Raw genomic sequence first — 24,652 nt, 5'->3', positions numbered from 1 at the left:
TCACTAAATGGCACAAGTTTGAAAACTGATTTGAAGGTGCCAAGTTGTAACCAATGCTGTCCTTCTTTACATGGAAGGTTCTTTGCTCCCATACAGGCACCTGCAGACAAAAAAGGGAGGTGATTTTTGCAAATTTCTCCTTTCTTCGCCATACTGTGTCAGAGGATCCTCCAATTCCCTAGAAAAGATGGGGAGGGGGCCCTCCCCCTCTTCTTCCCCCAACCTTATACTGTATACAACACTAATGCCTCATGTCAAATGTAACTAATCTGTAGAAAGGACTTTAGAACTTGAAAAAAGAAACAATATGCGTACTTTTATAAACCAAGAAATTCTTTAATAAAAAATATTTTTTTAAAAAATAGATGGGGATGGTATGAAGGTGATAGCAGCACAAAAGCGGAACTAATGAAAATCGCCTCCAACCGTTCATGGAATCCTCTGCTGGATCAAAGAGACTTCCATGACTGGAAGGACAGCATGGGATAAAATCCGCCACATCTAATTTCTGGCTAGTCTATCCACTGCCCAAATTACTTAGTTCCTCTTGCCTCTGATATTTGGGATTCTTTTCCCTCTTGTTAGTATTATATCTATCATAATCTAACATACCATATTTTTCGCCCTATAGGACGCACTTTTTCCCCTCCAAAAATGGAGGGAAAATCTGTGTGCGTCCTATGGGGCGAATACAGGCTTTCACTGAAGCTTGGAGAGCGAGAGGGGTCGGTGCGCACCGACCCCTCTCGCTCTTCAGGCTTCAGGAAGCTATCAGCAAGCCTGGGGGAGTTCCCTAGGCTGCGGATAGCAGCCTGCCGCCCGGGGCGCCCTGAAGCAGAGCACCCCGCGCTTCGGGCAGACATCGGCCAGCCCCACAAGCTCAGGGGACAGCGGGGAGGCGCAGCGCCGCCATCCCGCTGTTTCTCGACTTGGTTTGGAGGCTGGCGCTGGGGAGAAGCACGCCAGGCCCACAAGCTAGGGGACAGCGGGGATGCGGAGCGCTGCCATACCGCTATTCCCCGACCTGGTTTGGTTTCCTCGACCTGTTTTTTTTTGGGGGGGGGGGAATAAAGGAAAAAAAAATTCCCTTTATTTCCCCCCAAAAAAACTAGGTGCGTCCTATGGGACGAAAAATACGGTATGCTGAAGCAACCTTATTCGCTGATGCAGCTTTAGTGCACTTACATACTTTGAATATTCACTAGAGACTCAGTAGAGGGTATTTGGCAAGGTTTGCTAAGCATTAAAGCATGTTTAAAAACGCAAGTCTGATAAGCTTTTAGAGCATGTGTGGGTGAAAAGAGCAAGCAAGTCTTGTATTAGAAAAGTTTCCTGAGTTTTTTCCAAATGTTTTGTAACACAAATATAAAATGCCTATCACAATTTAAAATCAAAACAAGAACTGGGGGGGGGGACCATGAAGAAACAGGAGCAGGAAATACAGAGCATAACTGTGCTGCAAGAGACTGTAGTAATGCTAAATACTCACGTAAGGTGAGTAGAGCTCTCCTGTATCAGTAATGCCTCCAGCCATGTTGAAGATGAAACAGTCCGAGAGAGATGTCAGTTCCTTTTGATCCAACCACTGTTAACCTGAAAGAAATTTTATCAGTTGTTTACAGGAGTCAACAAAGCAAGCGGTAACTGCAGTTCATCACTGTGCGTTAATGCAAGTCTAGTAGTATTGTTGCCTACCTTCTCTGGAAAGAAAAGTAAACAGATTCCCCCAAATCAGCTAGTTTGAATTTGAAATCGGAATTCTTCACTTGCATTGCAAATTGCATAATTCTCACCAAAGGCCATAAGCCTTTTAGAGAATCTAGTGAAATACCAGCCACATCAAAAACAAGGATCAAAACTAAGGTTCTCCTGTCACTCTAAAAGTATATAATCTAGCCAGATGATATAGTAACACACTTTAAGGAATTCCATTTAGAATGAATGGATTATAATCACTAAGGGGAAAATAGATTTAAGATCTTTTATTTAAATTAAGTCACTTACTTTACAATTTACACATCTCCTGAACAAGCATTCATGACAATTGGTTGCTAACAATTAAATATAATTGTTAGATGTTTTACTTGAAGGCTACAGTTACAATCATATTCATAGCTATTTGAAAGTGCAACTGACCCAAGTGGGACTTAGTTGAAAGGAAGCCTGCTAAGTCTGGTGCCTTCCATAAATTTTGTACTAGGAGTTATGGCCTAAATATTTGGACAGCACCAGGTTGGTGAAAGCTGTGTTATAGGGGTTCAAAACTTTCCGGCAGCCTTATCCTCCATGAATTTGTTTAACATTTTTAAAGCCACCCAAGTTGGGGGCCATCAGTGCCTTCTGTGGGAGTGAATTCTATACTTTAACTATGTGCTGTGTAGAGAGTAACTTTCTTTTCTCGGTCCTGAATCCTCCAATATTCAGCTTCAGTAGATGTCCACAAATTCTAGTGTTAGAAGTATATAAAATTATGTATGACATGGAGAACTCCTATCATGTTGCCTCTTACCTTTGCTCTAAACTAAAAAGCCCTGAATGCTTCAACCTTTCCTCATACGAGAGGTGCTCCATCGCCTTCATCATTTTGGTTGCCCTTTTCTGAACCTTTTCCAACTCCACAATACTGTATTGCTTAAGTGGTGAGGCAACCCAAACTGTACATGCTATTCCAAATGCAGCTGCAACAGAACTTGAAAGCTTACTTTTTGTGGCATTTTTATTGGCCCTAATAAAATCTCCACCCAAACAGAATTATAGTATGTTACTGGAGCAAGGCTTAAATAGGCAGGAAAGCCTCACAATCTACACAGACCTTTTACAACAATGAGGAAAACACCATCCATAACATGCTACCCCACGTGATGAGTTTCTTCATGCAAGTGTGCGTGCTGGAAAATGTCTAAGTGTTTACATGGAGGGGACCGACCCATACTGTATTGTATGAGTTGGCACTAAGATTCTTATCTAACACATTAGCAATTCCACTGAACCAAAAAGAGAACCAGAGTGCCAGAAAAAGTTACAGGCAAAGTGTAAGTACCATGGAAGGCACTGCATGTGCCTGAATACAAAAAGCAAGGATTTCCAAGGCCCTGCTTTCTTACCCCATATCATTTACTTACAAGTCCCCTTCTTTGGCTGAGGCTGGGCTCTTTGTTGAAGAAACCACTCTGTCCTGAATTTCCTAGCTCCTACTCCTGTTTGCATCTTAGTGCATGGCATAGGAAAGTTTTACCTGGACTTTCTATGGCTACTCAGATTGGATGTATGCAATTACTGCCGTGAACAGAAAATACGATAAAGAGGGCCTCTTATCAGAAGACACTCAGAATGTACTCCTAACCCTTTCAATCTCTGCTGCTGGAGGAAGAGGAGGATAAGGTAGAGGGGACCCTCCACCAGCTCCTGCCAGCCTCCGCTGCTATACCCTGAGAAATAGAAAGCTACTAACAGTGATTCTACCACTATAAGCCATTAGAGAGCTCTGAAATGAGGCATTTTGAGGCAGGGCCTGGCAGTTTGGAATCTTCTGGTTCCAAAGCCCTGCAGGTTTCAATTCTTGGGCACTCTGCTGAGCCTGCCTGGAGCTTTTATAGCCCCCCCCCCGGCCACCCACCACTTTTGATTCTAGTCTCTATAAGCAGTAAAGCTTGGGATGCAGTGGTTGAGCTGCTGTTCTGTTGCTCCTCGCAAGGGGTTAGGATTGCTCCATCAGTTATTTGAAGCACAAGACTACAAGGAGCAGACAAAGCAAATGTTAAGGAATGATATTTGGAGTCAGTGTCATGCCAGAAAGCCTGATTCAAATATAATGACAAAGTAAAATCCGCAGATGTAACTGTCCACTTAGATAGTTTGGGGGGGGGGGTGTGGAATACCACTTGTATTTTTACTCACTGGCCTAAAGGCCATAGGTGAGCAGAACCTCTATAAAGGCATGTGAATGGGTGGGGAAGGGGGATTGGTTTCCATACTAACAAAAGAGGAAGTAAGAATGTTTCCTTCACAATCAGCAAAGAAATGTAGCAAGTAAGCATAGTGGAGATGAATCACTCCATCCTTTCTTCACCATTCTGCATATTATCAGTCTGCTAATAGGAGGGGCTGCCCCTCCTCCACAGCCAGCCTGGAAAAGCACCTCACTAGCCTCTTAGTAGGTTAATAAGAACATCTGCAGGTTAGTAGTTTTTGTGGCCTTATTTACAAGGCTGTGTTTCATATCCTGAAAAAAGACAGGAACCTACCAGCTTCCGCTTTACTTCAGAGGCTTCTTACTTCACCAGTACACTATGCAGCTACCCCTCCCCCCATAAAGTAAAAAATAAAAATACTCAAAGTAGAAATTGTAGGGAGATTTTGACAGATTTTTTTCCTGAGCACTTGGGGTCAAAAGAAAGCAATTTAAAGCAACGGTTGTTGGGACATTTCATTCCAAATCTGCTAGAGGATGATGACAGGTGGGTGTCCTGCCACCCACCCCCACAACATAAATCCTGGCTACGCCCATGGAGAGAGATGCACCCACAAGCAATTGCATGGACATTTCCCTCTCCCCATATATGCGTCTGTGAATTCACACACGCACACGTGTACTGGGTCTCCGAGCAGATACAGACAACCGCGTGACCACCGCCTGCACCTGATAGGCAGCAGATCTTCCTCGCTGTTTGGGAAGATGCTCACGCCGAGCGGAGGAGGCACTTCTGTAGTCCTCTGCGCGGTCTCCTTCAGGGGGGAACAGCCCAGAGACAGGCGGAACAGTCACACACAGCCTGCGCCTATTTAAAAGCCTCCTCCGGAGAGCCGCGCGGGAAGGAGCGTCGTCGGGAATGCCACGTCTTCCCCGACAACCCTTTCCCCGACCCGCCTCAGGCCGCCAGCCCGCTTCCCCTTCTGTCGCCACACAGAACTTCGCCCCGCCGCCACCACCGGAGCCCGTTCTGCCACCCACTCAAAACAAACCTCCTCACAACAAGCCTCTTTACCCGCCACGCCGGCGCTCCTCGCTCGGCTCCACGGCAACGTCCGGCCCAGCAACTCCCAACCGTCGTTTTCCCTCATTACCGGCGCGAGCAAGGGGAACCCGCCGACGGCGCACGCGCGCAAGCAGAGTCGCAGAGGGAGGGTAGGCGGGGCAGTGGGGAGGGAGGGAAACAGCGCTTCTACGCCAAGCAAAAAGCCGCCAACAGCCGAGCTTTCCGCGCGCGTGACCACGACTTCTGGAATCGCTTTCTACGCCGATTGGTCCCTTCTCTTGAAGGCACGTGACCACGGGGGCGGGGTGTGTGTCTGTATGCGTCGGTCGCTAGTTGGGAAAGACGCTGGTCGGATTGAGACTCGGCGGCTACCGTAGCGCGACCGGGAAGGAGAGTTTGGCCACTGCGCGTGCGTGCGGCTTGTGTTGGGATGGTAGAGGAGCGAGGTAAATAGGCGCTTGCGTGGCTTTGGGTGGGTTTAAAGTGGAGCTTGTCTGTCTTTCTCTGGTTCAGGTGTAGATTGCGGCCAAATGCTGCCTGTCTGGAGATTAGGAGTGGTATGTGGGGGAAGATCTCTTGCGAAAGTGGCTCCCTGATTGAAGCCTCTTCAGTGTTGCCTCTGGAGAAGTTACATGCAAAGTCTAATTCCTTTTTTTTTTTGGTAACTCGCTTTGAGGTTTGTTTGTTTTCTTCAAGTGGTGTATAAATGTTATGGAATAAATTCCATGCAGTGCGCAAGCAAAATTGTGGAATTTATTTCCAGGGAATGCTGTCGGTGTGGTTGCACCCGGACACTCAACCACCTCCACCTCCTCATCCTCCTGTTTTAACTTCTGAATCCTGGACGTCAATTATGAACTGCTGTAATTATCCTGTGTTTCAATCACAGTGTAGCAAATGCTTTATAGCTGCATGACTAAGTAGTCCGGACCTCCTTTGCAGTTGCTTCATAATTCTTGTACTACCACTGTAGTTTTTTTCTTTGTTATTAAACATTGTACCATATCTAGTGGGGGTGGGGCAAAGAGAAATATTAAATAAGTAGGGTTTTCTTGCAGTTCATCTGCTTCAAGATACTCTCGGTAATTATTTTGGTCAAATTACAGATTATATCACTCACAAATGAACCATGGTAAACGACATTTTATGTACACAAATATATTGCAGCTGGCCTTTAAATTGTGTATCTTACACTTTATTGTATATAATTGGACCGATTGTATATTAAAATTGATATGTATGATTCCTCTGTATAGCATCGTTATATTTTCCTCTCATTTGTTGTTGTTCATTCTTATTTCAAAACTGAACCAATAACATTTATTTTGAAAAAGTGTATCACTAACATAATCTTGTTTGTTGCAGGCTTGGAGCTATGAGAATTAACCAGAATACTGTACTGCAGGGAAAGAGGGTGACCCTGGTGCCATATACCTCTGCTCATGTACCCAAGTATGAAACAGATACTTTGCCAAATCTCCAGGTTTTTTTTTGGGGGGGGGACATTGACTTTAGAGGTCTGGAATGTTAAGTCATCTTTACATATTTCTTTGCAAAAGATTTTTATATATATGTGTGTTTGTAATATGTATTTGTTAATTTGCATTCCAAGTGGAACAAACAGATAAACTGCTTGAGCCATAAGCACTGAAGTTACCTGTAACTGCTCTGATCTGCAAGTATTAATGGATCAGTTTATTGATATTAATTGGGCATATATGCAAACGTCGTGGGGGATTTTAACTTTTCTTTTTTAAAAAGTTCAAATTTTCACATATGTTCATAGGAATATTTTTGATAACATCTCCTACATTTTGAGATAACAAAACTGCAGGTATGTCCAGGTCTGAAATATGCACAGGTGGGCAAAATAAATCATCTGTGCTTGTGGGGGTTGGGGAATGATGGTAATGGTAACCTCTTGTCTAGACTACCAAGAACTTATCACTGCTGTCTGGTGCATGTTTACTGAGATGTACATTCCACTGAGTTTGGTGAAGCTTACTCCTAAACTAGTATGCATTAAGATTACAGCCTTAATTTTTAACTCTGCAGGCATTTGGAAACCTCATTTGTAAGCAGTAAGAACAACATATTTGGGAATTATTAGAAATGTACATATTTATTGCTTACTGGTAATATATCTGTCATTACTACATGAGAGATATGTGTATATGGAAGCCTGGGGCACCCTCTCAGTAAAGATCAGGAATAGAGGTTGTATTTTGTCCTAAATACATTATCTCCAGGTGCAGCTCCCATCCCCCATTCAATAGCAGCCTAAATACAAGTGGAATGAGAGTTAAACCTTGGTGAACCCAGCCATTAAGAATAATGTCTTCTGTCTGTGCGGTGCCTATTTCATGTTGTGAAGAAATAAAATAGAATGTTGGTATTAGTTTGCCTGGACCAGTCATTTCATGCCTCAAATGGGTTCATGGTGGAGATCTTGTTTACCATTCCAACAGAACATAGTAGGCAATGTTCCGAAGAGGAATATATTCCCTCTCTCGATTTTCTCACCAGGTACCATGAGTGGATGAAGTCTGAAGAGCTGCAGCGTCTGACTGCATCAGAGCCATTAAGCCTTGAGCAGGAATATGAGATGCAGCGCAGTTGGCGAGAAGATGCAGACAGTGAGATTTTTGAATATTTGTCAGGATTTGAAGATGGGGGTAGCGAGCACATATGTTTCCTAGTTTATTTAAAGGTCCATTCATATAAAAGTGATTCTTTCATGTTAAAACTTCAGCTGCTGATCAGTTCAACATGGTAATAACTAATACTGATAATTTGGACTGTGTAGAAATAGATGGCAACTTTATTCTGAGCAAAATTAAATCTTGGAAGGTACTCAGGGCCAAAACCGCAGAATACACAAGTACCCTAGAATCACATAGGTAAAGGTAAAGGGACCCCTGACCATTAGGTCCAGTCGTGAACGACTCTGGGGTTGCGGCGCTCATCTCACTTTATTGGCCGAGGGAGCCAGCGTACAGCCAGCGTCATGTGGCCAGCATGACTAAGCTGCTTCTGGCGAACCAGAGCAGCGACGGAAATGCCGTTTACCTTCCTGCCGGAGTGCTACCAATTATCTACTTGCACTTTGACGTGCTTTCAAACTGCTAGGTTGGCAGGAGCAGGGACCAAGCAACGGGAGCTCACCCCGTCGCGGGGATTCGAACCGCTGACCTTCTGATTGGCAAGCTCTAGGCTCTGTGGTTTAACCCACAGCGCCACCTGCGTCCCTATGAAGAATCACATACCAGCTACCTAAACATGGTATCTATAGTTATCCACACTTAGATAACTTTCCATGCAATGTCCTCTGGATGCTGTGGAAGTTCTGCTCTTTAGCCCAATACCTGTGGTTAGGTACACAAGAACTGAACTATAACACCCTTCTTACTTATGGCTACCACATAAAAATCCAGATGGGCCTTTTTTTATTTCCTGCGAAGGGGAGCGGAATAGGCCCACCAAACACTTGCCCATTTGGTTTGACCCAAATTGACATTAGGTGAGATTAAATTCTTCCCAGAGTTCTGTATTTTCCTAAGGGCTTGAGGGACAGGAAAAGAGTTGCATTGGCTTTTGCACCCAGCCTGAAGCAAGAGAGCTCTCATTCCAAGTCAAGGAGGAAACTTTTATACAACGTGCTGGTTGCCATTAATTACTGCATTAGTTGACCCTGGTTTCATTTAAAATGGTTTTAAATGTTCTCCATTGGGCCTGCTTCTTTTTTAAAAAAATTCCCCAGAATGCACATTCATAGTGCTTGACACGGATAAGTGGTCTAAGCAGACAACCACGGAGGAAGACTGCATGGTGGGCGATGTGAACTTGTTCCTCACAGACAGTGAAGATCCAACACTCGGAGAGATCGAAATCATGATTGCAGGTAACCTAACACTTCTGTCATTTATGGGCCCATCAATATTTCAGCCTTTAGCAAGTTACTTCAAAAGATTGTCTCTTCAGCAGAAGTGACCAAAGCCAACAAAAAATAAAATAGGTTATAAACAAACATCCTGTGCACAAATGTCTGGCCCAACTATTGCAACCTGACCTAGCGTCACTCCTTGGTAAGTCAATGCAAGCTGCCAGGATTGTATTTTGTCAGTCCTGAATTTTTCAGAAACGAAGCCTAAATCTTACTAAATGTGCAAGAAAGGAGCCTCTTCTTCTTTTTTCTTCACCCATCCCTGTATCCCTTTAGCCTGATTGATCTTTCTGTAAGAAAATAAATAAGGCTGCATATATTGTACTTTCTGGTCTTTAAGAAGATTCTAAGGTGCATGAGAGATACCCATTTCAAATTCTAGACCCTCCTGTTGGCCAAAGGTTCCCCACCTTTGTTCTAGATGAACCTGGAAACAGATACAGTTCTTAATTCTCCCCTGCTCCTCTCTTTCAGAGGCCAGCTATCGTGGCAGAGGATTTGGCAAGGAAGCCACTCTGATCATGATGTCCTACGGTAAGAGTGTCTGGTGTGAAGTTGGAATGTGTTGGATTAACCTCCGTGTACATCAATAGTGGTAGAAGATTTCCATTCAAAAGACTTTGAAATTCTGCCACAGAGTTTTAAGATACCTCACTAATGAGTTTACTTTTCTGCTTATGCTTGGAACACAGAGCCTTCAATCGCCTATAATAGTAGAAACATAGGAAGCTGCTTTATACCGAGTAAGCTCATCACTTCGTCTCACTTAGTATTATCAACACTTGCTAACAGTGGCTCTCAAGGGTTTCAGACATTTCCAACCCTACCTGGAGATGTCAGGGAGAGAAAATGGGACATACTGCATGCAGAACATGTGCTCAACCTTCCCAAATGAAATTGGCAAGAGTAGAGACAGTAGCTTATTTCTAATCTTCTATCCTGTAGGAATGACTCGCCTGGGACTAAACACCTTTGAAGCTAAAATTGGATTGGAAAATGAAGCCAGTATTGGCATGTTCAAAAGGATTCATTTCAAGGAGGTGTGCTAATAAGTATTCCTCATGTAGCAGAACCATCTTTAGTTGACTCTGTATTTGTGGCAGACCCTAAAGTTAACTTGGATTATTATCTTGTGCACTCTCTAGGTGGGAGTCAATGTCGTCTTCCACGAAGTAACACTCAGACTGATTGTGGATGAGCAAGAAAGGCAATGGCTTCTTGAGCAAACCAGCCACGTGGATGAACAATTTTACAATGTAACGAAGCTGCAGAATCGAGTTTGTGACAGCTAATGAGGCTTAGCTCTCTTTATACGGACTCCAGAAGCATGGGATCTCTGCCTCCAAACTGCATCATGGCCTGGATCTATGGTGTTAGGGACCAACCGCTGGAGTAGAAAATGCTGCAGGCTCTTTACTGGGTTAGCATTCAACTTGACTTGCTGTTGCCCATCATACTTTTGTAATGTCTACTGCAACTGGAACAAACTATCATCTTAGGGAAATGGTTGCTATTGATGAAAATGACAAAGTGTGATGTATATAGAGCGAACTGAATGTGTTTGGGCTGCAGTGCTACTAAGGGACAGGAAAGTTAAGCTTGTCTCCTCTGTTACAAACTGACAGTCGCATCATTGCCTTACTAGGGTCCTTGATTAGGGCCTGTTTCTACCAAAAACAAACTACAACCTACTCTTATTCCAAGGGTTAATCGGCAGCAGTCCTAGAAACAGGTGGCTAATGTTTGGTTGAACTAAAGTACTAAATGGGCTTATCTCAAAGCATTGCAGGCTCCCATACAGCCTCTCAGTTATTCAGTGAGACAGATCTTTTCTCACTGGCACACACCAGGAAGTTTGTATGTTTCTCTTTACTAAGATGAAATGTGAAAACATAAAACGTGTACACTCTGTTCTCTCGCTGCCAGTTTCTTTTCTGGGCTCAGGTCTTGCTGTGTGTTCCCCACCACCACCATTTGCAGAAGTATAAGAGATGTAAACCTACAGTGAAGGGCTCATTACCAGTGATGTGATTATCTCCCGTATGTGAAACTAGTTACAGGAACTTGATGAAAAATGCTGATTGCATTGTGCTGTTACAAATTCTCCATCTGCACAACCCTTCCTCTATGCTTTTCTGGAAGTCCTTGCCCCCAAACCCCAAGCCAATGTCAAGGAGAGAAGGGGGGAGGCCCCTTTGTGCAAGGCTTCTGCTGGCTCCTGCCCTCAGAGGCTAATGAAGGACTTGGTAGTAAGCATAGTATGTTGGACGTATGTATTGTTTTAATACAGACATGACAAGTTCTCAAAGGCTGTGACTACAGATGTATTTTTGCAGCAACTTCAAGAATGTAATGCTTAATGTAGCTAGCTAGAAGTTCTGCTCCCTTAGGCTGTCCCATAGAATACTGACACACACACACCCTCCAACCAGACAAGCAAGAGGCATTAAAGAATGCATTTCAGTCAGGCAGAAATACGCCGGAGTGCAGCAGGGCCAAGGAGGGTGGAGAGTTGGTAAGGAAGATGTGGCTTGGAGAGTGTTTGAAAAGCCTGATAAAGAGGCTTGGAGGCTGCATTTGGGCCCTTGTCCTGAGGTTGCCCATGCCTGTACCTTCCTTGTAGGTATTTCATTCCAGACAGTAGTACAAAAATACAGTAGGATTGCACAAAGCTACTGTGCTAGATTGTAAATAACGTAATACACTACAAAGTACTTTACACGCACCACTATAATTCTAATTTTACCTGTGCAGAAAACTTAAGGCATTCTAGGCAGAGTTCACCCAATCTGTAGTACCCTGAAAGATAGCAAAGGCAAGGAGGTTAATCTGGACCCTACTTCTCCAGTGAGTTGCGTTATGTGAGTGAAGCACGAGGAGGGAAAACAAACAGGTAGCAGCTCTTGTGCTCAGTTAAACCCACACAGATGTTTTCTATATGTCACCTGTTCCTTCCGTCTGCCATGCTCTCCTCTTTAAAGGGATCTGTCTCTGAAGCACGTCGCAACAGGGATATCCCTGCCCTTCCTCACTCCTGGGTCTCTTTTTGAACAAATGGGTCGGCCAGGGAAGAGTGCTTCGGAAGATGTGGCCTGAAGCTGGAGGGTTGCCCACCAGAACCTTGTATCCTGTTGAGCTTTGCTGAGATACGGTATCCGCTGGGTGCTGCTTGCCCCCTTCAGTGGCACTGCGGCTGGAAATCCTGACATGGTGAGTTCTGAGCCTGGCTAAGGCAGACTCTGAGAAGGTGCTGTAAGTTCTCGGCAGCCCTAAGCTGGTTCTTGAGGCAAGTGTTGCTACCTTTTCCGTGGGATGGTTTTTCTGCCCCTTCTTCTTCTTCTTGCAAATTCTCCTCTGAGTCTCCTCTAAGCTGGTCTCAAGATGGCACACATCCTCCATCAGCTTTAGGACCCTGTCAAAGCCGTCCAGGAGATCGTTGACTGCGGATGGCAGGTGCTCCAGGTAAAAGTCTACATTGCAAGGATCAGGGATGGGGCTCTCAGGAAGCACCAGCTCTTCAGAGCTGAAGGAAGAAATGGTTGCAGTAGCACAGTGAAAGTTGGTGCCCGGAGAAGGAAGGCGAGAAGGTTTGGAGTTTCCAGAAGAGTGGGAAATCAGGGAGTCCATCCCTTCAAATTTCACCTTGTGGCGAAACTGAAAGGCAAAGAGATCAAAATCTGTTGCAAACTCTTTTCCCTGTTGTCTGGGGAAACTAATTCAGCCATCATGGGGACAAGCTAGGCTGCCATTCTTTATATAGATTGTGGTGTGAGGTATAGAGAAAGGTCTCTCAAAACTGATTCTGAAATCAAGCTTACAGGATTATCATACTCAAGTCTATTTAGAGGAGAACAGCTCATACAAAAGAGACGTTCAGATGGTCATCACATTTATGTAAACAGCTGTTTACAGCTGGGAAGCTGTTATGCATTAATAGTTCAACCCTGTTAAGCTGCCTTCATGTGGCTTGTATTGCAAGTTACCACCACATCGTAAGTGGTGATAGAGCAAGCATAGAATAGCACCACAGAGCAGCCACATTCTCACTTTCCAGCAGTACATGGATCTAGGAGTCTTGGTTGACCACAAACTTGATATGAGCCAACAGTGTGACGTGGCAGCTAAAAAAGCCAATGCAATTCTGGGCTGCCTCAATAGGAGTATAGCATCTAGATCAAGGGAAGTAATAGTGCCACTGTATTCTGCTCTGGTCAGACCTCACCTGGAGTACTGTGTCCAGTTCTGGGCACCACAGTTCAAGAAGGACACTGACAAACTGGAACGTGTCCAGAGGAGGGCAACCAAAATGGTCAAAGTCCTGGAAACCTTATGAGGAATGGCTAAGGGAGCTGGGCATGTTTAGCCTGGAGAAGAGGAGGTTAAGGGGTGATATGATAGCCATGTTCAAATATATAAAAGGATGTCACATAGAGGAGGGAGAAAGGTTGTTTTCTGCTGCTCCAGAGAAGCGGACACTGAGCAATGGATCCAAACTACAAGAAAGAAGATTCCACCTAAACATTAGGAAGAACTTCCTGACAGTAAGAGCTGTTCGACAGTGGAGTTTGCTGCCAAGGAGTGTGGTGGAGTCTCCTTTGGAGGTCTTTAAGCAGAGGCTTGACAACCATATGTCAGGAGTGCTCTGATGGTGTTTCCTGCTTGGCAGGGGGTTGGACTCGATGGCCCTTGCGGTCTCTTCCAACTCTATGATTCTATGATTCTCTTCCCCTTGAGACAGGACTGTGCGGAAGAGTGCTATATTCCCCATTCCCTTTTTCTCTTTCTTTCTTTTCTCCCCACCCTCCACCTCTATTGCTTTGGGTGTTTTATCTCACTTACCTCTTTGGTTTTGCTGAGTCCTAGCCAGAGCTTCAACCTTTTCACCAAAAACTCAATCATCTCATAATCCTGAGGCTCAATAGCTGGATGGTAGATCTCGGAATGGACAGTACGGTAACTGTTAAGGACAGAGGCACAAAGGAAGCTCTGCACCATCCAGAGCATGCCAGCTCCAAAGCTTAGGATGTATGTTGTCCCCAGGATAGGGGAAACCTGCATCAAAGACTGGAGGAAAGTGATCTTCCCACAGAGAGTGGAAAGCAGAGCTGAAAAGGCACACAGGAGTGTCCTGAACTCTTCCACAGTTGAAGAGAAGGCCTGAACAATGAAGAAGAAAAGAAAAAGGTTGTGGAGATGAAACCTTAGAACAGCATGCATCATTTCCCCATGCACTGACTTCTCATTCTCTCTCACCCTCACCCCATTCTTTTTATAACCTACTAAACAGCCACACTTGGCACAGATGAGAAGGAAGAAAAGGAAGATGAGTTTGATAGCCACTAGCTCCCTCAAGGCATGCTGGAGGGTTTTCCCAAACACAGACCATCTCCGGACAAAGCGCAGCTGTTGCACCATCTAAAAAGAAAAAGAAGAAGAAGCTAGTTCAGAGACTTGCCTCTTTGAAGGGAAGAAGCCGTTGAGAACACTTTCTCTGTTCCCTTATCACAGGAAGAGAGCCAAGGAATATTATCGCAAGGCTACATCAAGATAACAAACAGCAGCCATCATCACAACCATAAGCATCGGTCAAGGGAAGCTTGGTGTCATAGTCCAATAAATGAGAACCTCAAAGGGAAGATTCTCAAAACTAGAGAAGTCGTTTTAGCTAATAAGGCCTGGCTGTTGGTTTGGAATATAAATGTTGAGTGTCACATCAGTGATAGGAGTGAAAATATTGTGGGTACAGCCACCTGAGTTTCTTGTGTATGTGAAGGACCTAAGGAAGTTGGCTGCTTCAATTTAAGGACATAAAGGCTTCTTTGGGACAAACAGCAATACTGTTTGTTGGAAATTCCCACCCACAAAAATTCTCAGCTCCCCTACTGTCTTTCCTGCTGACTTCACAGCCGAAGCTTTGGGCAGCCTTTATTTATCTGCTCTGTGTGTTCCTTCATTGTTCATTAAGGAAACAAGAGGCAGCAACAAAGCTCTAATTCGAATACATCCAAGCTTGGATGGAGCAGATGGGTCTCCCTGTGCAGATTCATTAGGCAGCACATGGAAAGGAATGGCACCAAGATTATCCCTCGGTAGCAACTTCAATGACAATTATAAGGTCATTACAGCATCATTTAAGAGGCACGTTAACAAGAACCTATGCATCATTGTGATTGTTAATAGATCTGGCTCGGTGCTTTCCAAAACAGACATTTTGCTATGCACAAAGGGGGGCATTTTAATAAATCTTCTCTTTTATAAGAGACGGAAGATGTATTCTGAAATTGTTAACCAAGTTGTTGTGGCCAAGAGGAGAGAAGGATGTGTCACGGTGAAGGGAAAATACATGGTCATGCTTGCTCAGGTGTCAAAATTCAAACAAAGGCTGCAATCAATGGCACTGTTTGTGGGTGGCCTCTGGGGCCCAATTCTCAGCTCTCTGCAGTGAGCTTTATATCTCCTTTTTCCTTTTCCTGTTTTATTTATTTATTAATTAACAATATTTTTACTTTGCTTGCAGGGAGGCTAACCATTGCTATAAATTGTTATGTGCTAATTTGTGTTGATCTGTATCTGAAATCTTTTAAGTACCTTGCAATGTTCCTGGCTACCATCCTGGAAATAGTTATTTCCGGGATTGTCCTGCTGACTAAAAAAGGGACAACATTAGGCTCTACATTACAGGACTGCAGCCAGAGTTGCCAACCAGTCTGTCTGGTTTGGGGGAGAAAATTAACCATTTCGTCTATCTATATAAAGCCAACTCCCAACTTTCTGAAATATACTCTGAGTCGCAAGTGGATTGCATGCTCTTTATTCAGCTCATAGTGGTGAGGAGGAATGAATGTCCCCTCAAAGTATCTGCTTTATATACATTATTTACACAATGGGCTGCACATGATTGGCTAATTCCGAAATTCTCCTGTAGGCCAATCAGGTTGTGGATTCACTTCCATCTGGAGCCGGATTGAGTGGCTCCTGCAGACCAATCATACTACTGCATTGTTCTAGGACCAATCAGACCGCTGCATTTTGCATCCTATTCACTCAGTACATAACACTTTCCATTTCGCAGTATGAGGAAACAGAACCCAAAGTGGAGCTATGTAGTGAATGAGCAGATTCAATTCTCAATAAGCAGGGACAGCTTAATCCCCATATTAAAACCAGTTTGTGAGGGGGGTCCCTCCCACATATTTAGAAATAAAGAAATTGGTTGTATTTAGTTTTGCAGTAGCAGGTCTGATAGAACAGTGTGTTGCTGCCTTAGATTGCTATTAACAGTTTGTGTATATGCACATTGTCTCTAAACTCTGGGAGAAATAAAGAGGACAGTCATGACATACAGATCATTTTCATCAGCTTCACCAACCTCTGGTTCATTTCCAGGCTATGTTCAAAGTGCTGGTCATTAACCTTTGACTTTTGGTTAATGGGAACACATAACTAGGTCCCTCTATTGTCACATCTCGGCCATGGAACAGCCTGCTCTAGAATATCTATTGGCTTCCTCCCAAAGAATTGGCTTCCTCCCATTCCAAACTAAACTAACTTTGGCTGGCTGGCTGTTTTATGGTGCTTTCTGCCTGACTTCCACTTTAAAAATATTTTATTGATATTATCATTTATTAAAGATAATAATAATATAAGGTACATAAAACAAGCATAAAATATACAGACAACCCCCATTTGTGTGGGGATTGTGGTCCAGGTCATCGTGTGCAATGGAAGAATGCACATAAGCCAATCCCAGCTTCTGTTTGAATCCCAGAATGTCCTGTTATTGGCCTGGCCCTCTGGTGCGAGTTCAGAGTGCCAGACCAAAAGACGCTCGCTCTGGTGCAAGCCAGCTCTGGCATGACCCTGCTGACAAGCATCAGAGCACTGGATCGGAAGGAGCACCGCCCCTCCTGACATCCAATTTGGGGCACAAAAATGTTGTAGGGTATGCATTCATGTGTGTGCCGGATGGAGATGGCCTTGGGAAGATTTCTGTTCCCCCTCTGCTCTTCCTCACCTTCAGCATGGTGATCGTCAGCAGCAGGGCGCAGAGGATGGCTTCTATGCGAGCCAGCACTGCCACTTCGTAAAAGCTGGTGAAAGCCTGACGGTGCTTCTGGGAATGCAGCAAGCGTGCCTTTGCTAAATGGTTGTTGGTGAAGTGCAAGGCAGCAACAGTGATGGAAATCAGGGCCAGGAGCAGCCGGAAGCGACTGTGGCTCTGCCATGGGCATGCTGGCTTTTCTGGAGGTGTGAAGGACAGCTTTGGTAGGACAAAACCTCCACTGAAGAGAAGCAGGCATATCTGTAGCAGAGAAGGAAAAGCCACAGGGTTTTTTTTGGTAAATTGTTGGATTCCTTCCCTCCAGATAAGCCGGAAGTTGGTGTCATGGCCCAAAGTGACAGGATCAAGTATAGTAATACAGTGGTACCTCGGGTTACATATGCTTCAGGTTACATACACTTCAGGTTACAGACTCCACTAACCCAGAAATATTACCTCGGGTTAAGAACTTTGCTTCAGGGTGAGAACAGAAATCGCTCAGGGGCAGCAGGAGGCCCCATTAGCTAAAGTGGTGCTTCAGGTTAAGAACAGTTTCAGGTTAAGATCAGACCTCCAGAACGAATTAAGTTCTTAACACGAGGTACTTTGAATCCTAACAAGGTTAGTGCCAGGCTATCTGAGATACCACCTCCTCCCATATGAGCCTACCCATAAGATTTTTATCTTCTTCTGAGATCCTTTTTTATGCCTAAAGTGACTGAGGAATCCATTTTAAAGAGAAGGTTGGTGTCCATCAGGTATGATTTGTAGGACACCTATAGAATATATTAGGTATTTGTTTAGAACAGTTTCCCAAACCTGGAGCTCCAGCTGTTTTTGGACTACAGTTCCCACCACCCCTGACCACTGGTCCTGCTAGTTAGGGATGATGGGAGTTGTAGTCCAAAAACAGCTGGGGACCCAAGTTTGGGAAACACTCGTTTGGAAGGTATTGAAGGCCCGGTTCTATGAGTATGTGTGACATAGTAGTCAATGGGATATACTAGGATTGGGGAGATTTAAGTTCAAATAATTGCTCAGCCATAAAGCTCACTAGGTGATCTCTCTCAACCTAACCGACCTCACAGGGTTGTTGTGGGAGGAGGAAACCTTGTTGACTGCCCCGACCTCCTTGAAGGAAGGAGATAATATAAATGTAATAAATATATTAAAATAAATAAATAGCGACCCCAAGCCTACAGGAGAGGAAGATGTGATGTGTATGTACTTTTGCCAAGCCACACTGCGTACTGAGTTCCCTTGCACCAAGAAGTAGCCCCAGACTGTGCTTTTCAATGCAGGATACCTACCATCATGACAAAGCGAAGGTCCACATTGTCACCTGACTTTAACATTGGGAAGGGGAATATGGACACTGAAGCAATTGCCGGCCTGTCTGACGGAAACTCAAACAGGAGCATCAAAGTCACATACAGATTGACATCAGCATTGTACTGAGTGAACTCGACAAGTAGAGCTTTAGTCCTGTCATGAAAAGGATGCAGAGGATAGAGATCTGTGAATATCAAGTTGAGGAACAAGCTATAGAGAAATGGTTTTTTCGCTAACAGGTAAAGATAGGATTTTGGAATATGGCAATATAAAATTGGTTAGATTCCCCTCCCCTGAAGGGTTTTGACAGACAGGGTCCAGAAACTGAGAGGGAGAAGTGCTTTTTCCCTGACCGCCACCATCCCAAAGGGAAGATGACAGTATAAACATTAACGTCAGGCATGCTACATATCACACTACTTTACACTTAGGACACGTCCACATGACACATTTGATCCAGTTTCAGACCTGGTTAAGTGTCACGGCTTTCAATTGAGTCCTGAGAACAAGCTAACAACCTCCTTCCCCTGCAAAGCAAGAGCAAAAGCCCCACAGGGAACTGATTTTCTTTCTACTGGAAGACTTGAGTTTCAAACAAAAACAAAAGTCTTGGGCAGCTTGCCTTTTGTGAACCCAGTTGCTTGCTTGTAGGTCATGCAATATCCTCTGAGCTTCTGCAGAGGTGTTCCCAAGCTCCTTTGCGCAGCCATCATTCACATGGTAAAATCCTGCATGACCCCAGATCCAAAACCTGCCAACAGAGCCACATTGAAGGAACATGAATTTAAGAGTGTCAGAATGCCTTGGGAGCAATGTAAACCTTCTCTTTTCTCCTGTAGCCTTTTCTAATTCCCTTTGGAACATCCTCTACCACATTCTTGCACTTGGAACAAACAGTCAATCCAAGCTAAAGTATAGTCAAACTTTAAAGCAATGATCTGAACACATGACAAAGTTAGTATAATGGTGTGTTTTTTTTAAACATACCTTTGCAAGCAAAGCTTTGGTCAAAACTAATGATTAATTATTTAAAGCAACAAATTATCTGAAGCAACAACGGACAACTTAAATGATTGCAAAAACACACAGTTACATATCAAAATGTTACATTAATACAAATACATAAAAATCAATATCAAGTCATTTTCCTTCTGACACACCCTCCCTCTCAGCCTCCAGGTTCTCAGTCCAACAAACTCAGCTTACCCAAAAAAGTCTCACAGTGAGAAGAATTCCTGGAAACAGTGGACATTACCCTAGTCTCTCACTCTAGACTTGCTTTTCATGGGCAGGCCCAAGATGCATAGTACATCCTTAGGCTGTGTCCCATTCAGATGCCCTCTCCACACCCAGGTCCAGGTCCTGCAGGTTTTGTTGTTTCCCTGGGGATCCAAAGGATCTTCAACCTCTGTCTCTCCTCCTCCTCAGCCTTCTTAAATGACAACTGCCCAATCCACAGAGACAGCCACGTGTGGCATTGGCATTCACACAACTGGTTCAACCTGTGGCAGCACAGATAGACTGAAAGCTGCCACATGCTGATAGGGGTTGTGAGAATGGGTCTTCAGAAGAGAAATAAGAAGGAACTACAAGGGAGAAACCCAGAGGTAAGCATCCCCACATCAATTCATACCTAATAGAAGTGTGCTCAGTTGCGTCAGGGGGCATGCATGCGTTTTTATTTGTATCCCTAGGAGCTTCTGATCTGGACCCAGACAGGTGGCACAGAGGACAGGGGCGGCTGGCAGTACTGAAGTGGTATATCTGAGATGCAATTCCAGGCCGGGGAAGTCCTAGGAGGCACAGAAAAAACGTACAGGCAAAGCTTTTTTATTATTATTTTAAAGAATCTCAGATGCCACTTGCTAGATATTATGCCTTTCAACATGTACAAGTGATTTTCTACAAGCTCACACTCTCCAACTTAGTAGCCCAACCTATAGTCACCCTATTTCTCCTTTAAACCCCTGGCATATGTTTGGGGGTAACCTTATTGCAGTCCCACAAAAGTCCCTCCCACTAGTTCAGGTTTAATGTACAGTACATGTCACCTTGGGGCTTCTCTCAGATCCGGGTTACATTTCCTCCCCCCCCCCCCCCCGCATCCCAGCTCACTTTCATATTTTTAGGGCTTCGCCTGGATGTTCCCAATTTCCTCTTTTCATTGTTTGTCAAATGTGTCCATAAAACCAAGCCTGACTACATTAGCTCTTCTGAAGTCTCAACCCTGACATTTTTTTAAAAACCAACTTTGTTATTTTGTTCGTTCATTTGTTTTCTTCTTTTGGCCAGACACAATCTCTTACTGCCTGTTTGTCACTTTACCACCCAAGAGAAAAAGGTGATTGTAGAAGAATTCACACCTAGATCCATCATTTGGCTTGCGGTGGAGCTTTGTAGCTGCAGCTGAGGCACTCCTACTATTGTCAGCTTTGTGTTGCCATAAAGGTATTTCAGTAGCACTGTGTCAATCCATTCCAATGTGTCGGAGTAGCTACAAAATAAGCAAAGGAGAGAAAAAGGACCAGTGCAGTTCTTCAACCAAGTGGCCTGTTTTTAAAGCAAATCACGGTAAAGAATCCCTTTGCAATCCTAGAATTCTCTGACAATGAAATCCATCCCTTTGTAAATCAAGAAAAACTTTAATAAAAATACATTTTTAAAAAATCCATCCCTGCTACAAAAATGCGGGTGAGACGAAATAAACTGATTGCAACTGAACACATACTGTTATATAGGAAATAAAATTTCTTGCCACCCCTGTATGATGATTTCACCCATCAATGGACTAAAGAATCCATCTGTAGGTGCAGCCAGCCAGTTCCAGTTTGCCTTTACAAGGAGGTATTCGCCACAAGACCCAGAGGAACACTGAGAGCAACCTGTGGACTCCCCTTGGCCTTCAACCATCAGGGATTTGAGGCTGCTCTGGTCTCTGAAAGTCTTAACATGAACAAGGCTCAGGGTGAAATAACTAGGGCAGGAGTCACTTAGTGTATCTGAAGAAGTGTGCATGCACACGAAAGCTCATACCAAGAACTAACTTAGTTGGTCTTTAAGGTGCTACTGGAAGGATTTTTTTTATTTTGTTTTGACTATGGCAGACCAACACGGCTACCTATCTGTTAATGAACATTGTCCATGGAAGCCATGTGCAAGGGAATTTCCCCCATGCCCCACAAAACTGGCCCAGGAGGGTGTCAGAAGAACCTCCAGAACAACACACAGCTGGGGTAGAGGAGTGATCATTCTGAAATACTTGCATGGACAATGTTCAATACAGTGTGTCATAAAATTTCCAGATGGATAATGAATGCTCATTTTTGGGTGCCACACAATGATTTTACTGCAACAGCCTACTACAGCAACGTTCCAGTCAAGAATTCAGTGACCCTTCCTTGCTGGAGAGCCTTCAAGCACTTGCTGGGTAGAAATCTCTCAGGGATCCTCTGTCTTCCCAAACGGAGCAAGGTTTGGACTAGCCAGCCTGACAAGGCCACCTCAGCTCTTATGATCCTATGACTACAAGAAGATGGAAATGCTGCATTGTTTTTCTATTTTATCTCAGCTTGCAGGATGCATTTGCAGAAGGGTTTTGTGTGTGGGGGGGGGGTGTTAGTAGCACTTTTACAATTTGAAGAACTTTTTAAAAATGTAAGGTGCTTTGTGTTAGAATGCCTTCAAGCACTTTGGGGGAAAAACAGCACACACTACAGTACAACTGCTCTAGTGTGAATATACTGTATGTAGCATCTGGCAACAATGACTGACACAGACAGAAGCAGTTGGGCCACATCTGATTGTATTTGCAGCTTTGTTCAAAGACAACTTACTTGTCCTTTGACACATTTGACTATTTGGTCATGTGGCGTCTTCCTGAAATATAATTTTTATTATGTTTCTCTAGAGATGGTGAGCTGCCTCCTCTGTCCTTATCCCCTCTCTCTGGAGAGCTCACCTGCGCACAGAAGTGAAGTTCAGTCCTTTGTCGTTTGTCACAGAGATGGCCTGTTTGACAGCAGCATGCAGGAGGTGGACGTTGCTGTCATGGAAGCATCTCTGGTAATTGATGGTCAGCACAACCAGAAAGAATAGCATATGAGTGAGGCAGTTCTGGAGAGGAGGAGGTGGGAGAAGAAAGCAACAAAAGTGATGGAGCATGAACAGGGATGTCAAGTACTGCCAATAAGAGAGTGATCAAAAGCCAGACTGCAAAGAGGCGAAAACCCCAGCAATCGCTAATGTGCGTTTATTATTTAATTTGAACATAGAAAGATGTAATGCTTTCCTACTACCTAACGCTACCACTGAGAGACAACAACAAAAAGATTAAGGTTGCATTACTATTTATTATTATTTATTTAAAACACTTTTATGCCACCCTTAAATTCGATTCCCGTGTCGTTTAAAGTACAAAACAATATTGGTCAGATCAGTTCAAATCCAGCCAGGCAGAAATTATCCATAGAATGGAATATCCTATCCTATAAAACCAGTCCAGAACAGCAGCAGGATAACTAACTTCACTGAAGCCCATATGAACTTGTCCCTGCGCAAGACAAGTCGCTAATGTTTAGGTCAATGCCACAATCTTATTGGGCAAACGTTTTTCAGAGAGTTGAAGGTGCTACACATCAAAGCAGCCTTTGCCAGCCTGGTGCCCTCCAGATGTTTACGGCTACAAACTCACATCAGCCCTAACCAGCATTCCTATGTAATGCCAGGGCTAGTGGGAGTTGTAGTTCAAAACACCTGGAGGGCTCCAGGCTAGCAAAGGCCAAGTGACATCCAGGATTGCTCTTGAGATGGACAGTTATTTCTTTTGCCCTGTTAATCATCTCTGGTCAAACTGGTTTGGCAGAGCTTAGGGGCACCACAAGAAATCTGCATACCTGTTTGAATCACTGGTGCACTGCCATCCTAACTTTCAACTTCAAATTATAATCGGTCTCCAACCTTAGCTGCCGTTATCAATGAAGTTGAAATTTAAATCTGTTCTGACACCTAGTGGTCAAAGAATATCCTCACACTTGCAATCTCGTTTTTTCTAATTCACGGCTCATCACCAGCTTGTGGGTCAGGGACCAGGCCCACTGTTTGGTTGTAGCCTGATGTAAACTGAGAACACAAAATACATAATAAACCAAAAACAAATCAATAACCCCCCTCCCACAAACACACTCCTCTTACCTTGATTGCCACTACCTCTGGCCACTGAAACAACAGGATACAGCACTAGATCTGATCTAGGAGGGGTCTTCCTGTGTCATTAGGTATCTTCTTCCTCTAGCAATCTTTATTCATTGCTCCATTGCTTAGAGCGGCCTCGGTCCAGTATAGCGTATCCACCCCCATTGTTCTACCCGGACACTGAGGTCCAGCACCGAGGGCCTCCTGGCGGTTCCCTCACTGCGAGAAGCCAAGTTACAGGGAACCAGGCAGAGGGCCTTCTCGGTAGTGGCACCCGCCCTGTGGAACGCCCTCCCACTAGACATCAAAGAGAACAACAACTACCAGACTTTTAGAAGACATCTGAAGGCAGTTCTGTTTAGGGAAGCTTTTAAGGTTTGATGCGTTACTGTATTTTAATATTTTGTTGGAAGCCGCCCAGAATGGCTGGGGAAGCCCAGCCAGATGTGCGGGGTATAAATTATTAATTATTATTATTATTATTATTATTATTGAGCCCCATTGCTTAGAGCCTAACTGAATGTTCTATCAATTGCATCATTCTTCTTTCCCACCTCCATCATTTGTGCGGTTCCTCAAGCCACCCATTCCAACATTTTGCACAAGGGAAGAAGTCACTTACCCACATCAACCCTTTGAGAGCTCGGACTTTCTTGGCCTCTTCCTTGGCCTGCAGCAGCCCATAACCACAGGGCACGCGCACCTTCCCAACTCGTTCGGGCATCTGCTTCACCAAGGGCTTCTCCACCAGCCCTTCAGCTTCGCTCTCCACTGGCTTGCTGATGAGAGCGGCATGCAGAGCCCCAAAGAGCACCTGAGAAAGCAGGTATATTCTCAAAGGCATTGCTGGAGGGGCAGAGGAAACTGTCTTCTGCCAAGTCAGCCCATTTAGTTAAGCACTGCCAACACTAATTGGTGCCAGCTTGCCAGGGTTGCACCCCAAACCTCCGCCTACCAAGAGTCTTTCAATCCCTGGAGATGCCAGGGATTCCAAGATTTCATTGGCCTTCTCTCTAGACTTATGACTTGATATCATGGCACTTCTTGACTCTGATCAAGAATATACTTCATGGACAGCCTTTTTGCTGATTTATTTTTTTTAAATCACTAACCTTTTATTAGCAGGCCTGTTGTACAAATAGCCCTTACTTTGGTTTAGAGGGAAGGTAA

The 24,652-nt window shown here is 44.3% G+C and overlaps 4 protein-coding genes across 8 annotated transcripts in view; 1 reads left to right on the top strand and 3 right to left on the bottom strand.

Annotated features, from left to right (window-relative positions):
- The window catches only part of TMEM104 (transmembrane protein 104), a 76,980-nt gene extending 71,844 nt beyond the window's left edge, over positions 1-5,136 (bottom strand). Inside the window, exons 1-2 of one of the 2 annotated variants that reach the window (XM_081899763.1) lie at positions 4,971-5,136; positions 1,490-1,593 (exon numbers count right to left, since the gene is read on the bottom strand). In XM_081899763.1, the coding sequence (XP_081755889.1) occupies positions 1,490-1,534 (45 nt within the window). In that variant the 5' untranslated portion in view covers positions 1,535-1,593; positions 4,971-5,136. The remainder of the gene's footprint in view (positions 1-1,489; positions 1,594-4,970) is intronic. The other variant, XM_081899762.1, reaches the window with a different exon arrangement.
- A 160-nt stretch (positions 5,137-5,296) lies between these two features.
- NAT9 (N-acetyltransferase 9) lies at positions 5,297-10,837 on the top strand. 3 transcript variants are annotated; one of them, XM_081899925.1, is made up of 7 exons: positions 5,297-5,422; positions 6,342-6,428; positions 7,503-7,612; positions 8,737-8,877; positions 9,394-9,453; positions 9,865-9,959; positions 10,065-10,837. In XM_081899925.1, the coding sequence occupies exons 2-7, from the start codon at positions 6,352-6,354 to the stop codon at positions 10,209-10,211; spliced, it is 630 nt and encodes a 209-aa protein (XP_081756051.1). In that variant the 5' UTR covers positions 5,297-5,422; positions 6,342-6,351; the 3' UTR covers positions 10,212-10,837. The 3 variants fall into 3 exon arrangements, with proteins under 3 accessions (XP_081756051.1, XP_081756053.1, XP_081756052.1); XM_081899927.1 differs by lacking the exon at positions 5,297-5,422 and adding an exon at positions 5,428-5,448; XM_081899926.1 differs by lacking the exon at positions 5,297-5,422 and adding an exon at positions 5,458-5,652.
- Positions 10,838-11,178: 341 nt separating this feature from the next.
- LOC309363423 (polycystin-1-like) lies at positions 11,179-18,449 on the bottom strand. Its single transcript, XM_081899748.1, has 5 exons — positions 18,271-18,449; positions 16,934-17,221; positions 14,200-14,334; positions 13,759-14,076; positions 11,179-12,573 (listed from the first exon to the last, which is right to left on the bottom strand). Exons 1-5 carry the CDS (start codon positions 18,379-18,381, stop codon positions 11,854-11,856), a joined length of 1,572 nt encoding a protein of 523 aa, XP_081755874.1. The 5' UTR covers positions 18,382-18,449; the 3' UTR covers positions 11,179-11,853.
- A 353-nt stretch (positions 18,450-18,802) lies between these two features.
- Positions 18,803-24,652, bottom strand: part of LOC309363321 (polycystin-1-like) — a gene marked incomplete at its 3' end in the record, with an annotated part of 59,316 nt that continues 53,466 nt past the window's right edge. The window contains exons 38-42 of one of the 2 annotated variants that reach the window (XM_081899465.1): positions 24,105-24,296; positions 22,251-22,405; positions 20,656-20,786; positions 19,926-20,085; positions 18,803-19,043 (exon numbers count right to left, since the gene is read on the bottom strand). In XM_081899465.1, coding sequence (XP_081755591.1) covers positions 18,803-19,043; positions 19,926-20,085; positions 20,656-20,786; positions 22,251-22,405; positions 24,105-24,296 — 879 coding nt within the window. Of the gene's footprint in view, positions 19,044-19,925; positions 20,086-20,655; positions 20,787-22,250; positions 22,406-24,104; positions 24,297-24,652 lie in introns of those variants that run through there. The other variant, XR_014165302.1, reaches the window with a different exon arrangement.

The sequence above is a fragment of the Podarcis melisellensis genome (assembly GCF_964234715.1).
Source record: "Podarcis melisellensis genome assembly, chromosome: 2".
NCBI classification, from domain to species: Eukaryota; Metazoa; Chordata; class Lepidosauria; order Squamata; family Lacertidae; genus Podarcis; species Podarcis melisellensis.
The sequence above is the reverse complement of the archived record's forward strand: the minus strand, read 5'-3'. Positions and strand labels throughout refer to the sequence as shown.

Coding starts and splice junctions, on each gene's coding strand:
- NAT9 (XM_081899925.1), top strand. CDS start 6,352: ATGAGAATTAACCAGAATACTGTACTGCAGGGAAAGAGGGTGACCCTG. Junction 9,454..9,864: donor TCTGATCATGATGTCCTACG/GTAAGAGTGTCT, acceptor TCTATCCTGTAG/GAATGACTCGCCTGGGACTA. Junction 9,960..10,064: donor AAAGGATTCATTTCAAGGAG/GTGTGCTAATAA, acceptor TGCACTCTCTAG/GTGGGAGTCAATGTCGTCTT.
- LOC309363423 (XM_081899748.1), bottom strand. CDS start 18,381: ATGCTCCTGTTTGAGTTTCCGTCAGACAGGCCGGCAATTGCTTCAGTG. Junction 17,222..18,270: donor ACCTTCGCTTTGTCATGATG/GTAGGTATCCTG, acceptor TCTCTGCTACAG/ATATGCCTGCTTCTCTTCAG. Junction 14,077..14,199: donor GTGCCAAGTGTGGCTGTTTA/GTAGGTTATAAA, acceptor TTCATTGTTCAG/GCCTTCTCTTCAACTGTGGA.